The 21284-nt window shown below is 34.9% G+C and overlaps 2 protein-coding genes across 3 annotated transcripts in view; one reads left to right on the top strand and one right to left on the bottom strand.

Annotated features, from left to right (window-relative positions):
* NitFhit (ntrilase and fragile histidine triad fusion protein NitFhit) overlaps positions 1-21284 on the top strand; it is a 135001-nt gene that overhangs the window by 2358 nt on the left and 111359 nt on the right. The window lies entirely within an intron of this gene.
* The window catches only part of LOC143247378 (uncharacterized), a 30554-nt gene continuing 18512 nt past the window's right edge, over positions 9243-21284 (bottom strand). The window contains exons 3-4 of one of the 2 annotated variants that reach the window (XM_076495372.1): positions 17342-17545; positions 9248-11058 (exon numbers count right to left, since the gene is read on the bottom strand). In XM_076495372.1, the coding sequence (XP_076351487.1) occupies positions 10396-11031 (636 nt within the window). In that variant the 5' untranslated portion in view covers positions 11032-11058; positions 17342-17545 and the 3' untranslated portion in view covers positions 9248-10395. Of the gene's footprint in view, positions 11059-17341; positions 17546-21284 lie in introns of both variants that reach the window. The other variant, XM_076495373.1, reaches the window with a different exon arrangement.

The following is a 21284-nucleotide window of genomic DNA, read 5'->3' as shown; positions in this document are numbered from 1 at the left end:
ACGAAGATCCTTTAGTAAAATCTAACTTATTCCTTTTACGAAACTTACGCTTGAAAGCGTAACTCTTTATAGTACGTGACACTCTTATTAAAGACCTTAAAAATTGCACACTGCACGGAATTCAAGAAACGTGTCACAGTTTTGTCAATCACCACATTTTAAACATTAAAAATCAGCGGCCACCGTTTGAAGAACGATCGTGTAATTTAAACGAAAAGGTTCGAATGAGATTAGTTAATACCAAGAGTAATTTTATGAGATTCGTTTGAATAGTTCTTATAAAGAATTTTGTTAAAATTACTCATAAAGAACTTTGTTAAAACTATCTTATTTTCTTCAATGTTTAGAAAATTTTTACGACATGGTAGTTCTTTTATTCTCATTTTCCTATTCTATATATTAATACGTTCTATAATGCATTCCCTTTCGTATATTCTTCATTCTTAAATTTGTTATTTTGTGGTTTATTTTACTTGCTTCCCTACACAAATTCTTACGACCCAGCAGGGCAAGGTGGTTAGGGTGCTCGACTCGTAATCTGAGTGTCGCGGGTTCGAATCCCAGTCGCATCATACATGCTCACCCTTTCAGCTGTGGGGGCGTTATAATGGTACGTTTAATTCCACTTTTTGTTGGTAAAAAAGTAGCCCAAGAGTTGGCGGTGGGTGGTGATAACTAGTCCAGTGGTTCCCAACCAGGGGTGCGAGATAACGTTTCAGTTTTATTTGTTTATATTAAGGGTACTGTCCTATATATTCAAATATTACTGTGAGGGGTGCGAGAAAATTTAAATTTTTTTAGGAATGCGGGGCATAAAAAAGGTTGGGAACCACTGCTCTACTTTTACACTGTTAAATTGGGGACGGTTAGCGTGGACAGCCCTCGTGTAGCTTTGAGCGAAATTCAAAAGCAAACAAATACAGATTCTTAAAAATTATCACCTCGGACTATTCTTATGGTCCACTGTTACCATTTCCACGCTACTGTTACCATAGTTTGAGTTCTAATTTAATTCAATGTGTTTTGTTGCTACCTTCTTCCTGTCTTACCATTCATTTGTTGTGCTGTTTTCCTTTTTTTTATTCGTAATCCATTATCCATTTGCTTCTATTTGTAACAGCTGTTTCCCTATAGCCTACTGCAAGAATAACAGTAGTTAAGGCTTCGTGGGTAACAGTTTTTAGTAACATTCCTACAGTTCAGTTTTCCATTTTTTCTTTGTTATTAACTTATAAAGCAGATTTTATAAGTTGACAAACCATCAATGCATTTAAATAAACAGCTTTGAAATGAAAACTACGGGTCATTTGTAGACAACACACACAAAATGTAACTGTCATATTTCACACAAACTCCTATTTAGAAACAGAATTGTTTTGAAAAAGACATACTATTTATATTAACTTATAAAGCAGATTTTACAGTGTGTATGTTTGTATAACTATATACGTAATGTTCGCATTATTTGTTCTACACATAATTTGAAAGTGTTTAATTTTTTTTAATTCTACGACGACTATTTCGTTACTTATTTAACCAAATCTCATATAATTCACTATTCTATGTATCTGCTTGCTACTATGTACCATTTTTTGCTGATTTACTCTTCAAGAAAGTAACCAATTAATTGCTGTCCTTGTTCAGTTTTCTCGCGGTGGTTCATGGGTAACTGATCAATTTAAATTTAATAAAAGAGTGATAATTTAGGTAGTTATAAAGCGTGAGTGTTAATGTTAGTATTTTTAGAAGCGATAATTTATCGCAGGTTTGTTTTCGTAACTTTATAGGAATCTTTTATTATGTAGCACAATTGTTATGAATCAAGGTCATTTTACTCGATCCACCAGAATGGTAAAAAGGAATTTTGCTGATATTTATGTTTTCTTTGTTTCACAATAAGCACAAAAGCACACAATGAGTTACCAATGTTTTGCCTGCCGAATTTTAGCATATAAGACCACAGACTTGCTGTTGAGCCACACTAGGGCTAAAATTTATAAAATAAATGCTTCGAAATCAAACTATGTGTAGTAAAGGATACTTGAACATGTTACGAAAAATCAAAGGTCATGATATGGCCCTTTTCGTCATTACACTCAATATAGGTTCTTTGTAAGCTTCTTAAGACAAGTAATGTGTACCTCTATCATGTGATTATGACATAATCGGTATAAACTCTGTAGGTTTAATTCGTGATGATGAGAAACAGGACACCTGGTATGGATATTAAACTTTTATTAAAATAAACTAGAGAACAATGTTTCGATCTTCTCAGGCCATCTTCATATTCTCTACTTTATTTTAATAAAAGTTTAATAATATGGCCTCTTTTCCAACGACTGATAATCCTATTTGGCCATGGTCATATAATTGTGAATGAAAGGTAACAGGTTCATCAACATGTTTCAATATCAGTAAAGTAACCCACACTTTAAATAATAGTTTTCAGACAGTTTGAATGGGAAATGAAAGTTAAAATTATAATTTTCTGATACGTGGATTCCTCACTATCGCCCCCCACTAGTATAGCGGTATGTCTACGGACTCCTACTGTTAAAACCGGGTTTCGATACCCGTGGTGGGTAGAGTCTCTTGTGTAGCTTTGAGCTTAATTCTAAAACAAACAAGTAAGCAGTCCTCATTATCGAGTTTTAATTGAAACTTTGTTGTATCGTACAACTTTTAATAATATTTTAAAACTGAGAAAGCAACTCCTGTGATACGTGGACTGAGCAATCACATCGAACACTCAAATTTCCTTAGTTTTGTACTTCTGGTCAGATATTAGGAAACCTACACGTTAACTTCTTTATATCAAGTAGCAGGAGTGACTGTTACTGCTATAACATTTAAACAGTTCAAAGTGCGAAGCGTGTGGGGCGTCGTGTGTCAGACTAAAACCTTGGATTTTTTTAAATCATTGCATATTATGCGAAAAATAAAGCACATCCAACCCCTGTCAGAAATATTTATGTATAGAAACAATTGCGATGAAGTGTTTGCGCGAAAGTACAGCCATGCGTAAAAGTCTCTTTTTCTTTTTCTTCTTTTCTAAAACAGGGCAGAACATCTTTACACCCTCTGTTGGAGAAATCTGCAACTAATTTCATCAACATTATTAGTACCTTTAGTTTTTAGTTTACGAAAAAACTTTCGAGGGTAAGTAGGTAAAAGTAGACATAGTTAAATTTCTTGGAATAAAAATGAAGAATTTTTCCAAAAATATAATAGTTTTAAATTAGTTATTTACAAGATGAAAAGTTTATTAAAAAAGTATAACATAGTAATAAAATGCATAATAACTAAAACGAAAAGAATAAGTAATATGAAAGTCGAATAAAACATACGTTCAAACCAGCCGAATGACATTATAAACTCAGAAATAAAATTATTTTTTTATTTTCTTAGTTGATTTGAAAGTATGGAATTAAGAGTCCAATTTTTTGAGACTTGGCAAAAAAAACTATAAAGTTTCACGTAATAAATCACATATCAAGATACTTTACATAATAAATTAATTATAGATGACATTTAAAGACTTTCAAATAGTCTAAGTTTAATAAAACAAAACAAAATATTACTTTTTATTTTCGTAACTTAACAATTTTTTTATTTGCCTTTAACAACTTTTCATAAATCATTTTGTTTATTTGTTTTCTGAAATTAAAGATAAGGCTAACAGTATGAGTTAGGGTAGCCTAAAGCTATTCTTATTGTTCAGAGCCTTTTAGGGTAAATATCATCTCAGCCAACCATTTCTAAACCAACAACAAAATATAAATTTAAAACTTTAAACGTAGCTGTATAAAATAAAAAGCAACAGTAAAAATATTTATGGTTGGCTAGATGTACCAAGTATTCTTAAAACAGCAAAACTAGATACTGGTTCTTTAAAAAAAAAGCTTCGTGACTGACGTCTGAAGTCGAATCAATAGATAAATAGCAAACAAGAGTCTGTAGAAACCACCTGAATTTCGAGAGAACGTTTTTCTGATTCCATGAATCCTTCGATATGACCAGTAACCACCCCTTCCTAAACTTGATGGAGACAGATAATCAAAGGAATAACGTAAATAATGAAAAATGACCTCATACAAAAACTCAAGAAAATGTTTCCTTCTGCTTAATCTTGTTGAAAAGATGAAGAAAAACATTTAAATAAGCAGAAGCACCTCATAATGGTTAACACCAAGTCTAATGGAAGTCTGCAGGAGTGAATGATGTATTCCAAACCAAAAAGCAAAACGACAAATAAATTTATTTTCACTTATGTCTTGATGGTCAGGAATTCTGGATGGAGAATAGATAAAGGGGCGAGAACAATGGAAAGAAACTCTTCAGAGATTTTACAATTCCTTGCAAAGTTTTAAAATTAGACAAGTGGTTAGCTGCACCTGTATAGAGTGATTTACGTAAGTCAAGTTGCTGCTGTACAAAAATGTGAAAGCATGTGTATAATTAGCCTTTTAGTTAGTAACATCAGTACAGTAAAGAATTTATATTTACCAGCTACTTTCTGAAACCTGTTCCAAATGACCTTCAAACTAATGATAGAGGAGACCTAAACTAGATCCGAGATTAACTTTTGGTTTTTAGACCGAGTTCCAGATCTCTAGCTTTCTAGAAAGGAAGGAAGTTGATATAAGTTGAAAGATATATATGTGGAAAGTACCAATACTATTTTCGGAGCTCAAAATTCCTTCTAAAATCAGAGATTTACTAGAGGTGAGAACTTTGTAGAACAAAAGTTGATTCATTTAAAATAATAGACTGTCACACCCCACCGGCATCTTAGCAGGAAATTAACAAGAGCAAGATCTTAAAAATAACGAAGGAGAAAACTAGTGATACATTTTCAAATACTACTTAGACATACGATTAAGGTGACACTGATTTCACTGAACATTAGTACTATGTGAAAGTTATCACTGCTATGTGAAGTCAGTCCATTATCCACGTAAATAACAGCAAAAAGAAGTTGAAGAAACTGAGAAAAAAATGACAGAAAACCGTCTGATTTAAGAATGTGTTATAGTTCCAGTGGTGGTGAAAAGTGAGTGGTAGTAAACTTAAAATGGAATGTGCTATAGGTTTTCTCTCATCATATCGAATTGACTGAGTCCATTAACTTCTCCCAAAACGATAACAAAAGAAATGGTAGCTGGGAAGCTAGACATTCAAAAGTATTCTGATCAATATTGTTTTACTAGTTAGAAATAAAACGATATGATTTTGTCAATAGATCCTCTAATGATGTGTTAAGCGGTAAGATACCAGAGAAAGAATGATGTTTCATCAGAAATCAGAAAAGCCTCTCTCCAATGAATAGGATTGTTACCAAATGCGTCTTTCTATAAAAGGAGCAGTATTTGCAGCTTGTAAAATGGCTTCTTGGAGACAGAGGGAAACTGCGTAGTAAAACTCTATCACACTCTTGATGTCGTCTATAATAGAATAAGATTCTTAAGAGTAAAAACTACTTTCTCTTTACATAGAAAGTTTATGAAAAGTTTTCGAATATTCTCTCTCTCTCTCTCCACCACTGATCCTGGGTGTACTTCTTGTCTCTAATGAAACCACCTGTTTTGTTAGAACTAACCCTAGTGGTGGAAAACTATTAAATAAGAATTATTATTAAGTGTTTTGGCTTACTATACTTCCATTGTGAGCAAGATCGTGAATGTAAAGCGTGAGGACCCTCTATAATATACACATAATGACTCAACATTAAAGTCATTTATTGTCACGATACTTACCATAGGAGCAACCATAGCTACGGTATCTAAAACTAAAAGTTTCGAAATGCTCAATTTGGTGATAGTTAAAACGTCATAGCAGATTGGTAATGTAAGGTAAAAAAATATAGCTTGATCACAGCAAAGGGACAAGCAACGAAAACATCAGAACAATAACTATGAATGACTCATATTCTGATTTAAAAAAAATATCTGTCTAGCAGCTGCAATATCCTGGTCCTTTGTAAATAATTAATCTCTCTTGATATTCATATCTTACTTTGTAATAATTACTTTATAGGAATTCAATGAGTTATTGAGGATGACCTTAATTCGAAGTCTCCAAAGACACTTGGATGGTGAAACACAGTTTGCTATTCTTGATTAAGCCTGCATGTTTTAACTAACATGACTTCTGATCAAAATTGTTGTTTGTTTGTTTCGTTGTTGTTGTTATTATTCTTTTTTACAGACTTAAAAGAACCCCTCAAACCCTTCAAGTTAAATACAGCCGACAACCATCCTATTGCTTGTGTTTTTAATAGTATATGAATGAAGGTAAAAAAGCGTGCACAACACTGTGTCAGCCACGGTATACCCACTTTATTCAATGACAATGGAGCCTTTCACCCAATACCAGAGCTCATCAGGTTAGCTGGGATACAATAAATACAGTAGCTCTTAAGATGCTGTCTGTATTAGTAAATTGCATGAATAACAGCTGTTACGGCATGATAATGAATGTACAATTACCACGGTAAGCTGTTTATTCACTGATTGAAAAATATGGATAGGGCCTACGTTCTGGAGCTCTTTTAAAGTTCCATTCAAAGTAAAATTTGTGGCTTCCATAAGAAATAAATTATTCATTGCTCGTCGTTGATTTTTACCAATAAATATTCTGAATTGCTGGGAGAAGAATAGTGCAATAACATCATTGTTCTTTGACCATTATAACCGAACAATAAAACTGAACATAGGTCTCTAACTGACTTTTAATGGATGTCTGTACAGTTAACCCTAGCCTTTATTTACTACCATATTAACTCTAAGGAAGTATATCTAGGTTTATGGGAATTCAAGGCCAAATTAATATGTTACAATGACTTAGGTACCACATACAACCACCAGGGCATTCTCCACCCTGGGTCAATAAATGGGTCAATAACCAACAGAAAGTAAATATCAAGGTGGATATGAGAATTCTAGGAAAAGAGAAAGTATCCACGAAACACAAAGTGGCGTCGGTGGGTAAGGTAAATTACTTACTTAGTTAAATACTTAAATACAAACGTGACGTTTTATATGTAAAGTATTTTTACGAATATCAGTTTACTTGAATTTTTTAAAGAAACGTTTCTCGAATCCTTTAAAACATTAAAATTTCATGCAAATAATGCGAAGTGAATCCTTGTGTATCAGGCTTGTAACTAAGGACTACAGTTGTAAACTTGTAGCTGCAAATACTTGAAAATATTTTTGTGCCTATAATAATAATATATTACTATACCAGGTTAATTCCAATGTAGTTATTGATGACTGATAAAAAAAATTTACAAATTTCATTTTATTAAAGAATAGTAAAACATCCGATGTTTCTTAAATACTGCTACTCAAAAAAAGTCTGTAATACACATTTTTTAAAAAGATAATCCATTTGGTTTAAGAAGAATGTTTGTTGAATTTCGCACAAAGCTACTCGAGGGCTATCTGTGCTAGCCGTCCCTAATTTAGCAGTGTAAGACTAGAGGGAAGGCAGCTAGTCATCACCACCCACCGCCAAACTCTTGGGCTACTATTTTACCAACGAATAGTGGGATTGACTGAAACTTTATAAAGCTCACACGGCTGAAAGGGGGAGCATATTTGATGTGACGGAGATTCGAACCCGTGGCCAAGCATAATTTAAAAAAAAAAATCGAATTATTTGAAAGAAAATACTTCGTGCATATGTATGCTCAAATAAAAATTATATCCAAGGAGAAAGGAATCGGATTTATTTTCCCCTCTCATTGAATGTGAATAATTTGTAGTCGACGAAAGGTGTTCTTCGTGGATCAATATCAGCTCTCTTCGAAATGTACCACAGATAGAGTATGAAACACAAAGTAAGAACGTGAATAAAACTACAACAAGTTTTAATACATTTCTTTTAAGCCCCCTTTTTTTTTATAAGTTCCTGTTTGAGGAATATGTCTCCAAGCAACAACTGGAGATGTATGTAAAATTGGGTTTTATATTTGTTTGTACTTAAATTCTTAACTGTTTAGTTTGTTTTTATGATGACAGAAATAGAAACAAAAATGTATAATTTTCTAATTAAATTACACATTATGGAACTTGATTACTAGTCAATCTTCGAGAGGCATATCTTTTTATTTTTTATTAGCTATTGTGAAAGGCGTGTGTTCATATTTTACTATATTAAAGCGAGTTAATAAACCAGTTGCTAGGAAATAGCTGTGCAAATTCAACTTGAACACGGGTTGAGTTTTCGACAATTTGTTTGCACACACTATAACCTGCAATGCAAGAGTTAACTACGAAATCATAATAACAGGTTCTCAAAACTGAAGTGCCGTGGATCGTTTTAATAATAAGTTTTATATTAATCTTACGAATATTTGAATATTGAAGGTTGGCGCCATCGATATGAATTGTAGTTGTAATAAAGTACTGAAACTTAACCAGCGTACTTCGTTATAAGTTTCAAAACAATACTGCGTTATATAGATACCACACGATCGAAAATGTATGCCTGTAATAGTATAACTGTGAATCAAAAACTTAGCAATTTATTTGGTTTTTGAATGTCGCGCAAAGCTACACGAGAGATACCTGCGCTAGCCGTCCCTAATTTAACAGTGTAAGACTAGAGGGAAGGCAGCTAGTCATCACCACCCACCGTCAACTATTGGGATACTGTTTAACCAACGAATAGTGGGATTGATCGTCACATTATAACGCCCCCACGGCTGAAAGGGCAAGCATGTTTGGTGCGACGGGGACTCGAACCTGCGACCCTCCGATTACAAGTCGAACGCCTTAACCCACCTGGCCATGCCGGGCCTCCGTTTATTTGGACACGGGGAAGAAAATATTTACATTATGATCACCTAGGAACCACTGTTTTACGGAAGTACGTAAACTTTCTGTTTTAATGAAGTAAAAAAAAAAAGATTTTCATGAATTACTGCTCTCTCAGACATCTTAGGGAATATTTACATTTTGTGTACGTATAATATAGATAATTATAATATATGTATAATAGCTAGGTTGATACAGCAGATAGAAAACACACACACTTGTAGTTAATCACAAAGTTACACAATGGGCTATCTCTGTGTTGTCACCACGGGTGTCGAAACCCCGTTTTTAGAATGGTAAGTCCACAGACATACCGTCTGCTGGGGGTTTGTAGTTTACATGTATATTCGAAGTTGGTAATTCCTTTCATTATAATAAAAATCAGATAAATGCTTAGAAAATACTTTATGATAAATCGTTTTTTATTAAAGTGAGAAAGCGGAAAATCTGAGTTGCAATTGTTTCAAAGTGGCCTAAGAAAGCAAACATTAAATACAGTCTCCCCTCCTTAATTAAACATTTAAATGTTGTTCAAGTTATAAATAAATTAGTGAAAAAACATTTTAGGCTTACAACGCTTTATTGTATCAGGTAAGACACATTATGCGTGAACTTCCGTAATTTCTGGTACGTATACAGATTTGTGACGTTTCCTGTGTCATATCCTGTTTACATCGACGAAGTATGAATCAGAACTATTACATTTGGGAAGATGTTGAGTCAATAGGTTATTCTCGTAATCATCGTAATTCCTAGAATGTTTATATTGCTCTTAATTTCTACGTCAAACTGAAGCCCCTTCAACCCTTTATTGACAAATAACACATACTCGTTACAAGAAGAGTTAAGCCTTAATATCAACTAATTATATATAAAATATACAACCGTCGATCTTCACCACATGGTGTTTCTGAATTGCAAGAGAATAAAAGGTAATTTCGTTTTTACGTCATTTTGTAATTTGGAATCAGAACAAAAACATAAACTTATTAAGCTTTATTTTTCATCACTTTCAGCTATGAAAATATGTAAAATTATATAATAAAATTTTAATGTAGCGTCAGTTTGAAGACTAGAAAGTTGATTGTACCACGAAAGCCACTAGCATCAGCTTATAGAACACTTACGTATGTATAAAAAATTTCATTTCGACTTGTCTGTCAGAAAATCAAGTTAAAATCAATAGAAGTGGTGAGTGAACTTTCTAATTTTTCTCAGACAATACTGGGTAAAATATCTACTAAACTTTTAATATCTCATTTCTCATTTGATAAATGTGTATATTTTACTGCTGTTTAAGTTTATGTTGATATTAGTAACTCACATACAAACACACACACATACATATATATAGGTATAAATATAATACATATATAGAGAGAAGCCTTACATACACACACATATATAGGTGCGCATATATAGAGAGAAGCTTTATACGTACACACATATATATAGGTATACATATATAGAGAGAAGCCTCATTAAAACTGTACACAAACCCACATATCAAGGCTTATGCATGAAAACTATTTTCTGTAAACCTTTCTTTTCATATCCTTTCTCTCATGGATAATTATGAGTTTGTTGTGGAAGAAATATTATCAACTGTTTTAAACTCCAATGAAGGAGTTGTGGTTACTGCACCAGTTTTTGAAGAGCAGGGATAATTACTCAGGTGGACATCTGTAACAAATAAAGTTGTATCAAATCTTCCTGACCCAAGGTGCTTTGGTGAACACAAGAAAACATGATCTTTTCTGTTACTGCTGGTTTGAAGTTTCGAGTCTGGTGTTCCGTTGATGTTCGAGAGCTGGAAGCACGAGGGTCGGGCTGATGGCGGTGGTTCCTTCCTAGCAACATGAATTGATGATTTACAGGCAACCACTCCCAGGACCGTTCCTATAATCACCAGCAAGGAGCCAGTAATGAGAAGTATTGGGCCCACAATCTTAAAAGGATCGAATAAATTCTCAATGTTTTCATTATAAGCACGAATAAATTCCTCACTATAATTGGCGAACGAGCCTTTAGCACGTGGCTTACAGGCCATAATAATCAAAAACGTCCCTGCAATGAGGTTCATAATCCCAAACAAAGCGAAACAAATAGCAAACGGACTTGCCATTACTAGTCCGGAAATAATATTGTCATTCCGCTGGAGCCGACAGCGAATTACAGGAACGGCAGTTCGCCGATTCTGAGGCATCATGACTGAGACATATTTCAGGGTAGTTACCTGTAATTAAAAAAATAATGAATAAATAAATTGAATGGTACAAAAAAACTGGAAAAATATAAACTGCTTAAAAATAATTTAACTTCTAGGACATAAAATAATATTTGTTTGTTTTTTAATTTCGAGCAAAGCTACTCGAGGGCTATCTGTGCTAGCCGTCCCTAATTTAGTAATGTAAGACTAGAGGGAAGGTAGCTAGTCATCACCACTCACTGCCAACTCTTGGGCTACTCTTTTACCAACGAATAGTGGGATTTACCGTAACATTATACCGCCCCTACAGCTAAAAGGCGAGCAAGTTTGGTGTGGCAGGAATTCAAACCCACGATCCTCAGATAACGAACCTGGCGTGTGGCGTCTTGCATTTGGTGAGAGTTCACTACTACAAATGTCATTGACAAAAGCCATCCACGTGCCTTAACTAAGCAACAATACACAACATAACGAAAAACGATTTCAATTTCTTATACCGACGCATACCTCAAGCAACGGGAAAATGCAACGGGTATTCATGTTAAGCCAGACGAAAACATATCGATCAAATTGCCAGACGCAACGGAAAAATGCAACGGGTATTCATGTTAAGCCAGACGAAAACATATCGATCAAATCGCCAGACGCAACGCCTATTGATTTCTGTGCGATCGGTCTGTTTAAACGGACGCTGGAAAATAGTGTTATTATAGACTCGATGGATTATGGAAAGCATTAGGGAGGAGGTGTGTATTCTGAACACGACATCTTTTCGACAAAGCGTTTTTCAAGGGAAATTACACTGTAAGATTTTTTGCCAAAAAGCAGTCATAAGATAGAGCATGATTGAACGTGTACTGAAAATCGTTTTAATATAACCTATAATGTACTCACCTTCTGTTTTATAGAATAAAACATTAATCTTGACATTTCATCAGATTTCTATTTTCATTCTTGTAATTACAAATACACACCCATACCCACACACACACACATACGTGTGTGTGTATAATATTGTATTAAACTTAACTAGCCTGTGCCTGTAAAAAATTAATACATTATATATTAGCTAGGAATGTGTTTAGTTAACAGTTGATTATGAGGTACCAGATAAACTGTAATTTTTGGGTGTTTTTTTTAATAAACAGTTGGTCACTCTTTATTGAAGAAATGTATAGTGCAATCCTGATCTTTATTGAAGAAATGTATAGTGCAATCCTGATCTTTATTGAAAAAATGTTTAGTGCAATCCTGATCTTTATTGAAGAAATGTATAGTGCAATCCTGATCTTTATTGAAGAAATGTATAGTGCAATCCTGATCTTTATTGAAGAAATGTATAGTGCAATCCTGATCACAAGTCACTACATTAACCTCATACTCTTAACCATATCCCGTTTCACTTTATTTGTTTGTTTGCTTGTAATTATGCACAAAGCTACGCAATGGGCTATCTACGCTCTGCTCTCCACGGGTATCGAAACCAATTTTAGCAATGTAAGTCCATAGACGTACCGCTGTACCACTATGGGGCTGTGTTTCACTTTAGTCGCTGCTGAAACGACCAAACCAGGATGCGTTATTATCATTCGGCCTTATATGAGTAGTCAAAGAGTTATAACCTAGTGATAGTGACTAACTTCTTGTCTCTCATTTGAAAATTAATTGAGATGATTGTGATTGTCAAATGGAATTTTTCGGACAGCATGCTTTTGAAAAATTTCTCCTCATGATGATATATTTGTCCATGTGCAATCAAGATAACAGTTGCTTTCTACTCTAATATAAATAGAGGGCCCAGCATGGCCAGGTGGGTTAAGGCGTTCGACTTGTAATACCATGGTCGCGGGTTTGAATCCCCGTCACACCAAACATGCTCGCCCTTTCGGCCGTGGGGGCGTTATAATGTAACTAAACTAAAACTAAACTAACGTGGCAGGGGTTCAGTTTAGAGAGAGAGAAATCAGAAGAGTTCTCTCTCCAACTGGGGTGTTCAGGAACTTTATAGTTCCTCTTCGTCCCCTTACGTGAGAAATGTTTTAAAATATCCATGGAGTTTTTACTTTATTTTTAACATTTCAAAAATATTTGTGAGTGAGAGGAAGGACGGGAGAACTGGACGAAAGCAGCGAAAGTGAAGTGAGCCAGACTTTAGCTCGAGGATGGAGAACCCTGGCGGCTGGCGAATTGGTTTTTTTTTTAAATTTACTGTAATTGATTAGATACCCTTGACTGGGTAAACGGCCCTTTCAGAATGAGGCTGGGACCTACAGGTCCGATGCCAGAGATTTTGCTGTGGGGAAACAGGAGTACCCTGAGAAAACCCACTTTCACGGCCTGGGCGCCGAATAGTCTACCCAGACCGTGCCCGGAAGTAGCTGGAAAGAAAAAGAAAAAAAACAAAAAAACACTAAATTAATAAAAAAAAACAAAAAAAAAACTGATGAACTACGTTGATGGTGTACGTGAAAACTGTTAGCTGCAGTCTTGTAGATCGGGTGGCAATTTCATCATGAACTTGTTTCCACACTTGAAGCCCATTGGTGCAACTGAGAAACGTGGCCTTGGTGGTGGAACTACTGGCTGTTCTTCTGTGAGTTGTTCTTCGCTGGTCTGTGATGCTTTGTTTCTTCTCGAGATTTTGGTTTGAGTTTTCTGCGTGGAGGTAGATTGTTTTTCGGTTTGTGCTGTCGCGTCGATGGTTATCTTCGTAATGGTTTGAGTCTGGCTGGTTGTTGAGTTCTGTGGAACTGGGATAGAAGTCTGGCAGGAACTGTCTTTTTCTTTCTTGAACTACTGCAACTTGGCGTGTTGCCAACAATGGGTGTTGTCTTCTTCTGAGTCGGGTTGTCTGAATCCGTCTTCGTGTTTCTTCTAATACGGTCTGGAATCGGCGGTATTTTGGTATTTTCCTGTTGGAAGATTTCCGTTGGTTGTTTACGATATCTGGGTGCTTGGTTTGAACCATTCTTGAGTGGTCGTCGATGTGGGCGTTCGGCTCTAAAATGAAATATATGATAATAGCAGCCATCTCGTAAAATACAGTCGGCACTGTACTTCGATGTTGTCACTATCTTCATGAAGTGTGTGGGATGATTACTGTTCTTAGAATAAATTCGATGAACTGCGTATACCTTGGCTTGTATTTGGGGTTCTATGGTTTGTCTAATTTCTTCTGGTTGAATTGATGGGTCGACGCCCCTGAGGAATACAGAATAAAGATTGACTGGACTTTTCGTTGGGGAACAACTTACTTTAAATTCAGTGTTCCATGGCTGGCACAGATAGGTTTGGTCTGCAGTAGTGGCTGGTTGGATGAGGATTCCTCCCCGGCGTAAAATACGGGTCCTGGACGGTTCGATGGTTGCCCCAGGCTTGGCTCTGGCGATCAACGTGGCGACTTGGTACGGCGTGAGGTTCGGCGGTAAGCCGTCGACGATTACAGGCGGCACTAACGGCCTGACTGGCGAGGAGGAACGTTTCGTTCTATTCAGGAATAGCATATTGGCACGTCTGACTTGCTCGGTGGCTAGCTCGTTATAATGTTGCAGTAAGTCCCACTATTCATTGGTTAAAGAGTATCGCAAGAGGTGGCTAGTCTAACACTGCTAAATTAGGTACGGCTAGTGCAGATAACCCTCGTGTAGCTTTGCGCGAAATTCAAAAACTAATTCTCTATAGATATTGTTATATGGTAACGTGAAATATTGCCGTAAACGGATTATTGTTCAGCGAGTTATTTTTGCTTTTTCGGTAAAAAATACCCGCAAGGTCCAGTCCATTTAATGAGCGTAAAAGTCTTTACTACTGACTACAATGAACACGTTCTAGAAGCGTTAAACAGCCACTTACTTTTAAACTGGGAATGTTGTCTTATAGTAACGATCCATCGGGCTGTTTTCTGTGTTCAGAGAGAGGAATTAAACCCCTGATTTAAGCTTAAATCCGAACACTTACCATTGAACTGGCTTAATATCGCTGTAAACAGACTCCCTAAACAGCTTGTTCACTCTGCTAGCCGAATACTACTATAAACAAACTCGCTAAACGGCTAGCTAACTCTATTGGCTGAATATTACTGTAAACAAACTTACTAACCGGCTATTTCACTCTAGTGGCTGAATATTACTGTAAACAAACTCACTAACCGGCTAGTTCACTCTATTGGCAGAATATTACTGCAAACAAACTTACTAACCGGCTACGTCACTCTATTGGCTGAATATTACTGTAAACAAACTTACTAACCGGCTATTTCACTCTAGTGGCAGAATATTACTGTAAACAAACTCACTAACCGGCTAGTTCACTCTATTGGCAGAATGTTACTGTAAACAAATTCACTAACCGGCTAGTTCACTCCATTGGCTGAATATTACTGTAAACAAATTCACTAACCGGCTAGTTCACTCTATTGGCAGAATATTACTGTAAACAAAATCACTAACCGGCTAGTTCACGTACACATTATTCAATCATCTCTCTTTTTAAGCCTAACCTTATATTATTCAGTATTACTCGAAACACTTGTAAAATTGTTAAGTATGACATCCCAGTAGCAGAGCGATATGTCTGCGGACTTGTACACTTGTAAAACGGGTTTCGATATTCGTGATGGGCAGAACAAATATTCAAGAATATTCGAGGCGAAACGTACTCATTACGTAACATCGCATCTTCGCTAGACAAAACAATAAAATAACGTAAATTGGAAAAAAATATTTTCTCACGAGCTACTGGTTTTACAATAACAAAGAATATTTCTCGAATTTTAGATTACAATGTTAAACCATTTCTCACAACAATATGGAATTGCTACTTTATTACTTCTGTATACACACCATTAACGGTATAATTTTGACACGAAAAAAAAAACAATATGGTTCTTGGATAAGTTTAATAATTAATCCTCACGTAGCAGTAAAATTATTAATTACCACGGATTACTTCCAGATATGTGCCAATGTACTATAAAATATATTTTTAGTAATATCACCAAATTTTGTTGTTATACTCTAAAATCTGTAAAATAGCACAATTTATTTTATCCAAAAACCTTTGTACAACTGTATAATTCATAAATTATTATCTTTTTACACACTTCAAGAAAAACTAATAAAATTAAAGGTTATATTTTAACTCTCAATAATCTCATATTGACAAAGTTTGAAAAAATTTCCTATATCTGACCTTTTAATAAACATAAGATATACGAAAGTTGGAAAAAAGAATATAAGATAGTAGTCCTCCCCATTGGTACTGGTACCTGTACATTTGTAGTGCTAGAAACCGGGTTCTAATACCTGTGGTCGACAGAGTATAGGGAGCTCATTGTGTGTGTTTTTATAGCAAAGCCACATCGGGCTAGCTGCTGAGTCCACCGAGGGGAATCGAACCCCTCATTTTAGCTTTGTAAATCCGTAGACTTACCGCTGTACCAGCGGGGGATAGCTCATTGTGTAGTTTTGTGCTTAATAACAAACAAAAAATCATATTTTTCAATTATTTTGTGGTTAATTTAGCATATCCAAGCGACCCTGAAGGCCTGGCATGGCCAGGCGAGTTAAAGCGTTCGACTCGTAATCTGAGGGTCGTGGAGATCGAATCCCCGTCACACCAAACATGCTCACCCTTTCAGTTGTGGGGGCATTATAATGTGACGGTCAATCCCACTATTGTTTGGTAAAAGATTAGCCCAAGAGTTAGCGATGGGTGATGATGACTAACTGCCTTCCCTCTAGTCTCACACTGCTAAATTAGGGACGGCTAGCACAGACAGGCCTCGAGTACGGATCTTTTTCTAGGGTTTTCAATATGCTATTCAGTTACATACTAAGCTTATTCGTTAACCAGTTGAATACTATAGTCTAAATAAAACTGTTTTCTATATCGTCAGCCTAGGATGTCAGGAAATAACGCAAAAATAAAAAAAGTGCTACTATTGACACTTTGTGTGGGAAAGCTGAATAACAAAATGTTCATTTGTGCACCAACAAATACGGCGGTAATAACAACCCTGATAGGACTTCTACATTCCTTGACATGTCTCGTTGTATTTATTTAATAAATACTTAATGATTAAAAACATCTTTTGAGATCTATTAACTCTATTACGTGTTTACATGTTCTATTGCTCCAACTGCAAATAGATGTGATTTCCTCTTACGAGCAAATCTCCAGTTATAATGAGTATCGATTATTAGATTTTTCCAGTTCTGTTAAAGAACTTGGGCTATATTATTCTATTCAAATGATACATATATTGAAAATTATAGTTGTTTTTATCTATTAGATCAAATAATTAACATACCTTGTTGGTGAAAAACTCTGTCGCAAAGTTGCTAATTTCAGGAATACCAACAGCACAACAAGAGGAGATGTTGGTCTGTGATAGATAGCGTGTAGAGAACTTAGCGTCACTGCAGCACGCTACCGAGATTCAATTGATCATACTAACTAAAGACGCGCACTTCGTAACCTGTGAGTCACCAGAGGTCGTCTTTGCTTATATGCCCTATGAAGATAATAAAGTATTTCTGTTCGATTTCCTAGGAAGAACAATATACCGGCGAATTATATTAATTTTATAAAACGTTGCATAAAGTTTATTTTCTCTCCATTGAACCTATTTGAAGGAACTTATAGTTTACTTTTACGTTGATACACAGTTACACTTTACTTGATGGGAAAGTTAACTAGCTCTCTTCTTGTTTGGCCTCACGCTCTTTACAAGTTTACTTTTTACAGAGGAAAATAGATATCTAACGTCCTCGTAGAAATACAAATGTCATAAGTTAAATCGAAATCTATAAACGTTCCTCGAAAAATATCTGTAGTTTTTCGATTAACAAGGGTAAACCACAATTATAGCTTCCGTGGCTAATGGTATACTGTTTGTAGCAGAAAATTTGTTTGTTTGTTTGTTTTGAATTTCGCGCAAAGCTACTCGAGGGCTATCTGCGCTAGCCGTCCCTAATTTAGCAGTGTAAAACTAGAGGGAAGTCAGCTAGTCATCACTACACATCGCCAACTCTTGGGGTACTCTTTTACCAACGAATAGTAGGATTGACTGTCACATTATAAAGCTCACACGGCTGAAAGGGTATTCGAACCCGCGACCCTCAGATTACGAGTCTAGTGCCTTAACAACCTGGCCATGCCGGGCCGTTAACTCGTATATTTGAAAACTTAAATATAATTACCTAACAACTTTATTTTTGTTTGTATAAATATTAAAAATATCTCTTTAGTAACTCAAGACATTTAAATAATATATATCAAAGCTAAATTGCTTATTCGTGTTAATTATGAAACGTTGAGATAACAAGTGAAGTGGTTGACATTATTTTACATGTCTCTGAACATTATTCACATTGTGAATAATGAAAAATATACAATATATTTAAGACTCAGACATCTTGTGTTTAGCATTTTCTGGCACTACTTTCTTTCTCGGTGATGTAAAGTAGCAACAAAGACGATTAGGTTACAGATGAGATAAAAATAGTGCTAGTGCTCATCCGATTTGCATCTCCAAGAGTATCCAAGACTCGTGGAAAATTTTATAGAAAGATCACACTCTGTTTGTTAGCAATCTGAACTATACAAAACCTGAAGTATTTATACAGCCCTATCAGATGTAATTGTTTTTATTCATTCTTTCATATCTGTACTCATTGATCAACTCATTTCACCATAATACGTCCTAGTGTGTATTTATAGATCGAATCTTCTAACAATAATACATCTCAATAAATACTTATACATTGACTCTTCTCACCGTAATACATTTCAGTGTGCACCTACACGTAGCCATTTTGGCTTTGTATTATTTCTTATTATGTGGTTATCGAGCGACTCCTGCTACAGTAATACTGTAATCCATACTTCAGCGAAAGTGGGATATTTCGAATACACTACAATATAATTACGCAATTTTAAGCACCCAGTAAAGTTGTTTGTTTTAAGCGTAATTAGCCATCTTTGAAGTGCCCGTTCCTGTGATTGAACAGTGATTATTATTTTCACAAGTCCTGAGTTACCAGAGCAACTTCTCTAATATTAATTTTGTTTGTAAGTCTTCTTATTCCTTTAGATATTTCTGTCCTCTAATTGGTAATTGCTAAATATATAGAAATACAACGCTAAAATTCAGGATTCGAATCTTTACAGCAAACAGAGTACAGACAGACAATTTTGTGGCTTTACATTAAAACAAAGTAATAACCATCAGGTAAGTATTGAATGTGTTAAGTTAGATTATTGTTTTATTATATTTATTTCGTACTTTGTACAATAAATTGAATAGTTTGTGTCATGTTTCTTAGAATTTCCAGGACATTTATTTTTCTTACTTTGTTTTGTTTTTTAATTTACTAAGTTAAATGTATTTTGTAATCTTTCAATGAAGATTTCGACTGTATGTTTTAATGGCAACTAGGAACTGAAATCTAAGCCTCTTTCTCCATTCTGGGGTTTTCGAGACATGTTGTAGTTAATGTTCTAATTTCAGTTCTGCAAATGAAAACGTCAGCCAGCTTAGCTGACATATTATTTTAGTCTTATTTAATTTCATTCTTAAATTCTAAAAATTCGTATAGAAAATGTTGAGTCGGTTGAGGAACTTCCCACTTAGATAATGTTTCTACAGTTAGGTTTGCTATGATTTATGAGATTACAGTTTTCATTACCATAACTGTAACTTGAACATTGTGAAAAAATTTCACCTTGTCATCAAACTGGTTGGAATGCAAACAAAGTTTGAACATCTGAATATTTCTCCTGGGGTAGTTTTAAATTATATTTTGACTGTAAGATACCCAGGAATGAATTTTTTTAACCGAAATAAATTTAGTTTATATTTTTGGTGTTATATAATAAAAACAAATTTCGAAACAAATAATAGATTTGATATAGTTCAGTATATTAAAATAGCTATTGTAATTATGAAACTATAATTAGTACATATAGTAATAGTGACTAAAACTGCCCCCCGGTGCAATGGGTCACCTATAAGATTACGGATATACAACTCTTAAAACCTGCGATGAATAGAGTGGAAATAGCGCATTGTACACCTTTACTTTAAACGAAGTTTCTAAAAGGATATTACGTTGTGCAATAGATAATCCACTAGGGTGCGTGCGCAAACATTTCAAATGATCTCTGACGAAAACCACTTACAGGATTTCGCTTTATAAATTCTGGTTATTTTGAGTAGGATAAAGAAATCACGTACAAGTTGTATAAAATTGCGAACATTGTTCAAGTTAAACGGTGTCGATATAATAAAGTTAGCTTGACTTTACAAGTATACAAAATAATTATTGATTCATACACTATCTAAAGAGCATTAAATTTTAGTAGAATTAGTGGGTGTGTGACTTAGTTTGTAATAATTATAACAAAATAAAAATTTAAAAATAAAATTTATTAAAGGTCCAGTAATATAATTTTATACTATTGAGGAAGTGAAAAAAATCTATTCCCTTAAAAACTCCTTCATTTCTCTAGTTTCTTGGTGGGTTAAGGCATTCGACTCGTAATCCGAGGGTCGCAGGTTCGAATCCCCGTCGCACCAAACATGATTGTCCTTTCAGTCGTGGGAGCTTTATAATGTGACGATCAATCCCACTATTCGTTGGTAAAAGAGTAGCCCAAGAGTTGGCGGTGGGTGGTGATGACTAACTGCCTTCCCTCTAGTCTTATACTGCTAATTGAGGGACGGCTAGCGCAGTTAACCCTCGTGTAGCTTTGCGCGAAAGTAAAAAAACAACAAAACAAAAACAAATATTTAGTTTCCGTATTTTAGTTTAAAGACGAAGTTGCTAAAAAATCCTCTGTTAGAAGTTGTATACTTTTGTTAACGCTTGTATCAAAAAAGTAACACATGATAGACATTCCATCACTCCAAATTCGCCGAGATCAGTAAGAGGAATTTATGAATGTTTATGTTGTGGAATAACAAACCAACATGTTTAATGTCCATGACAAAATTATAGTCAGAATCATAATTATCTTATACACATCACTTTATATAGGCCTAATAAGATTTTCATTGGAAAGCAAGTGTATTTGTATATCAACTTGAAAAAGGTTTCCATCCAGAATAAAGAGTATCTGTATTTCAACAACTCTTTGTTAATTTCTCGTAGCTGATAAGTCGTACTTCTTACATTTATATATGGTGAAAGATTTAATCAGATTGAGCTTATATTTTATTACTGATTGCGTATCAGCTGGCATCTGCGAAG

Source organism: Tachypleus tridentatus, chromosome 3 (assembly GCF_004210375.1).
Source record: "Tachypleus tridentatus isolate NWPU-2018 chromosome 3, ASM421037v1, whole genome shotgun sequence".
In the NCBI taxonomy this organism is placed as follows: Eukaryota; Metazoa; Arthropoda; class Merostomata; order Xiphosura; family Limulidae; genus Tachypleus; species Tachypleus tridentatus.
This window is presented reverse-complemented; position numbering and strand designations above follow the sequence as displayed.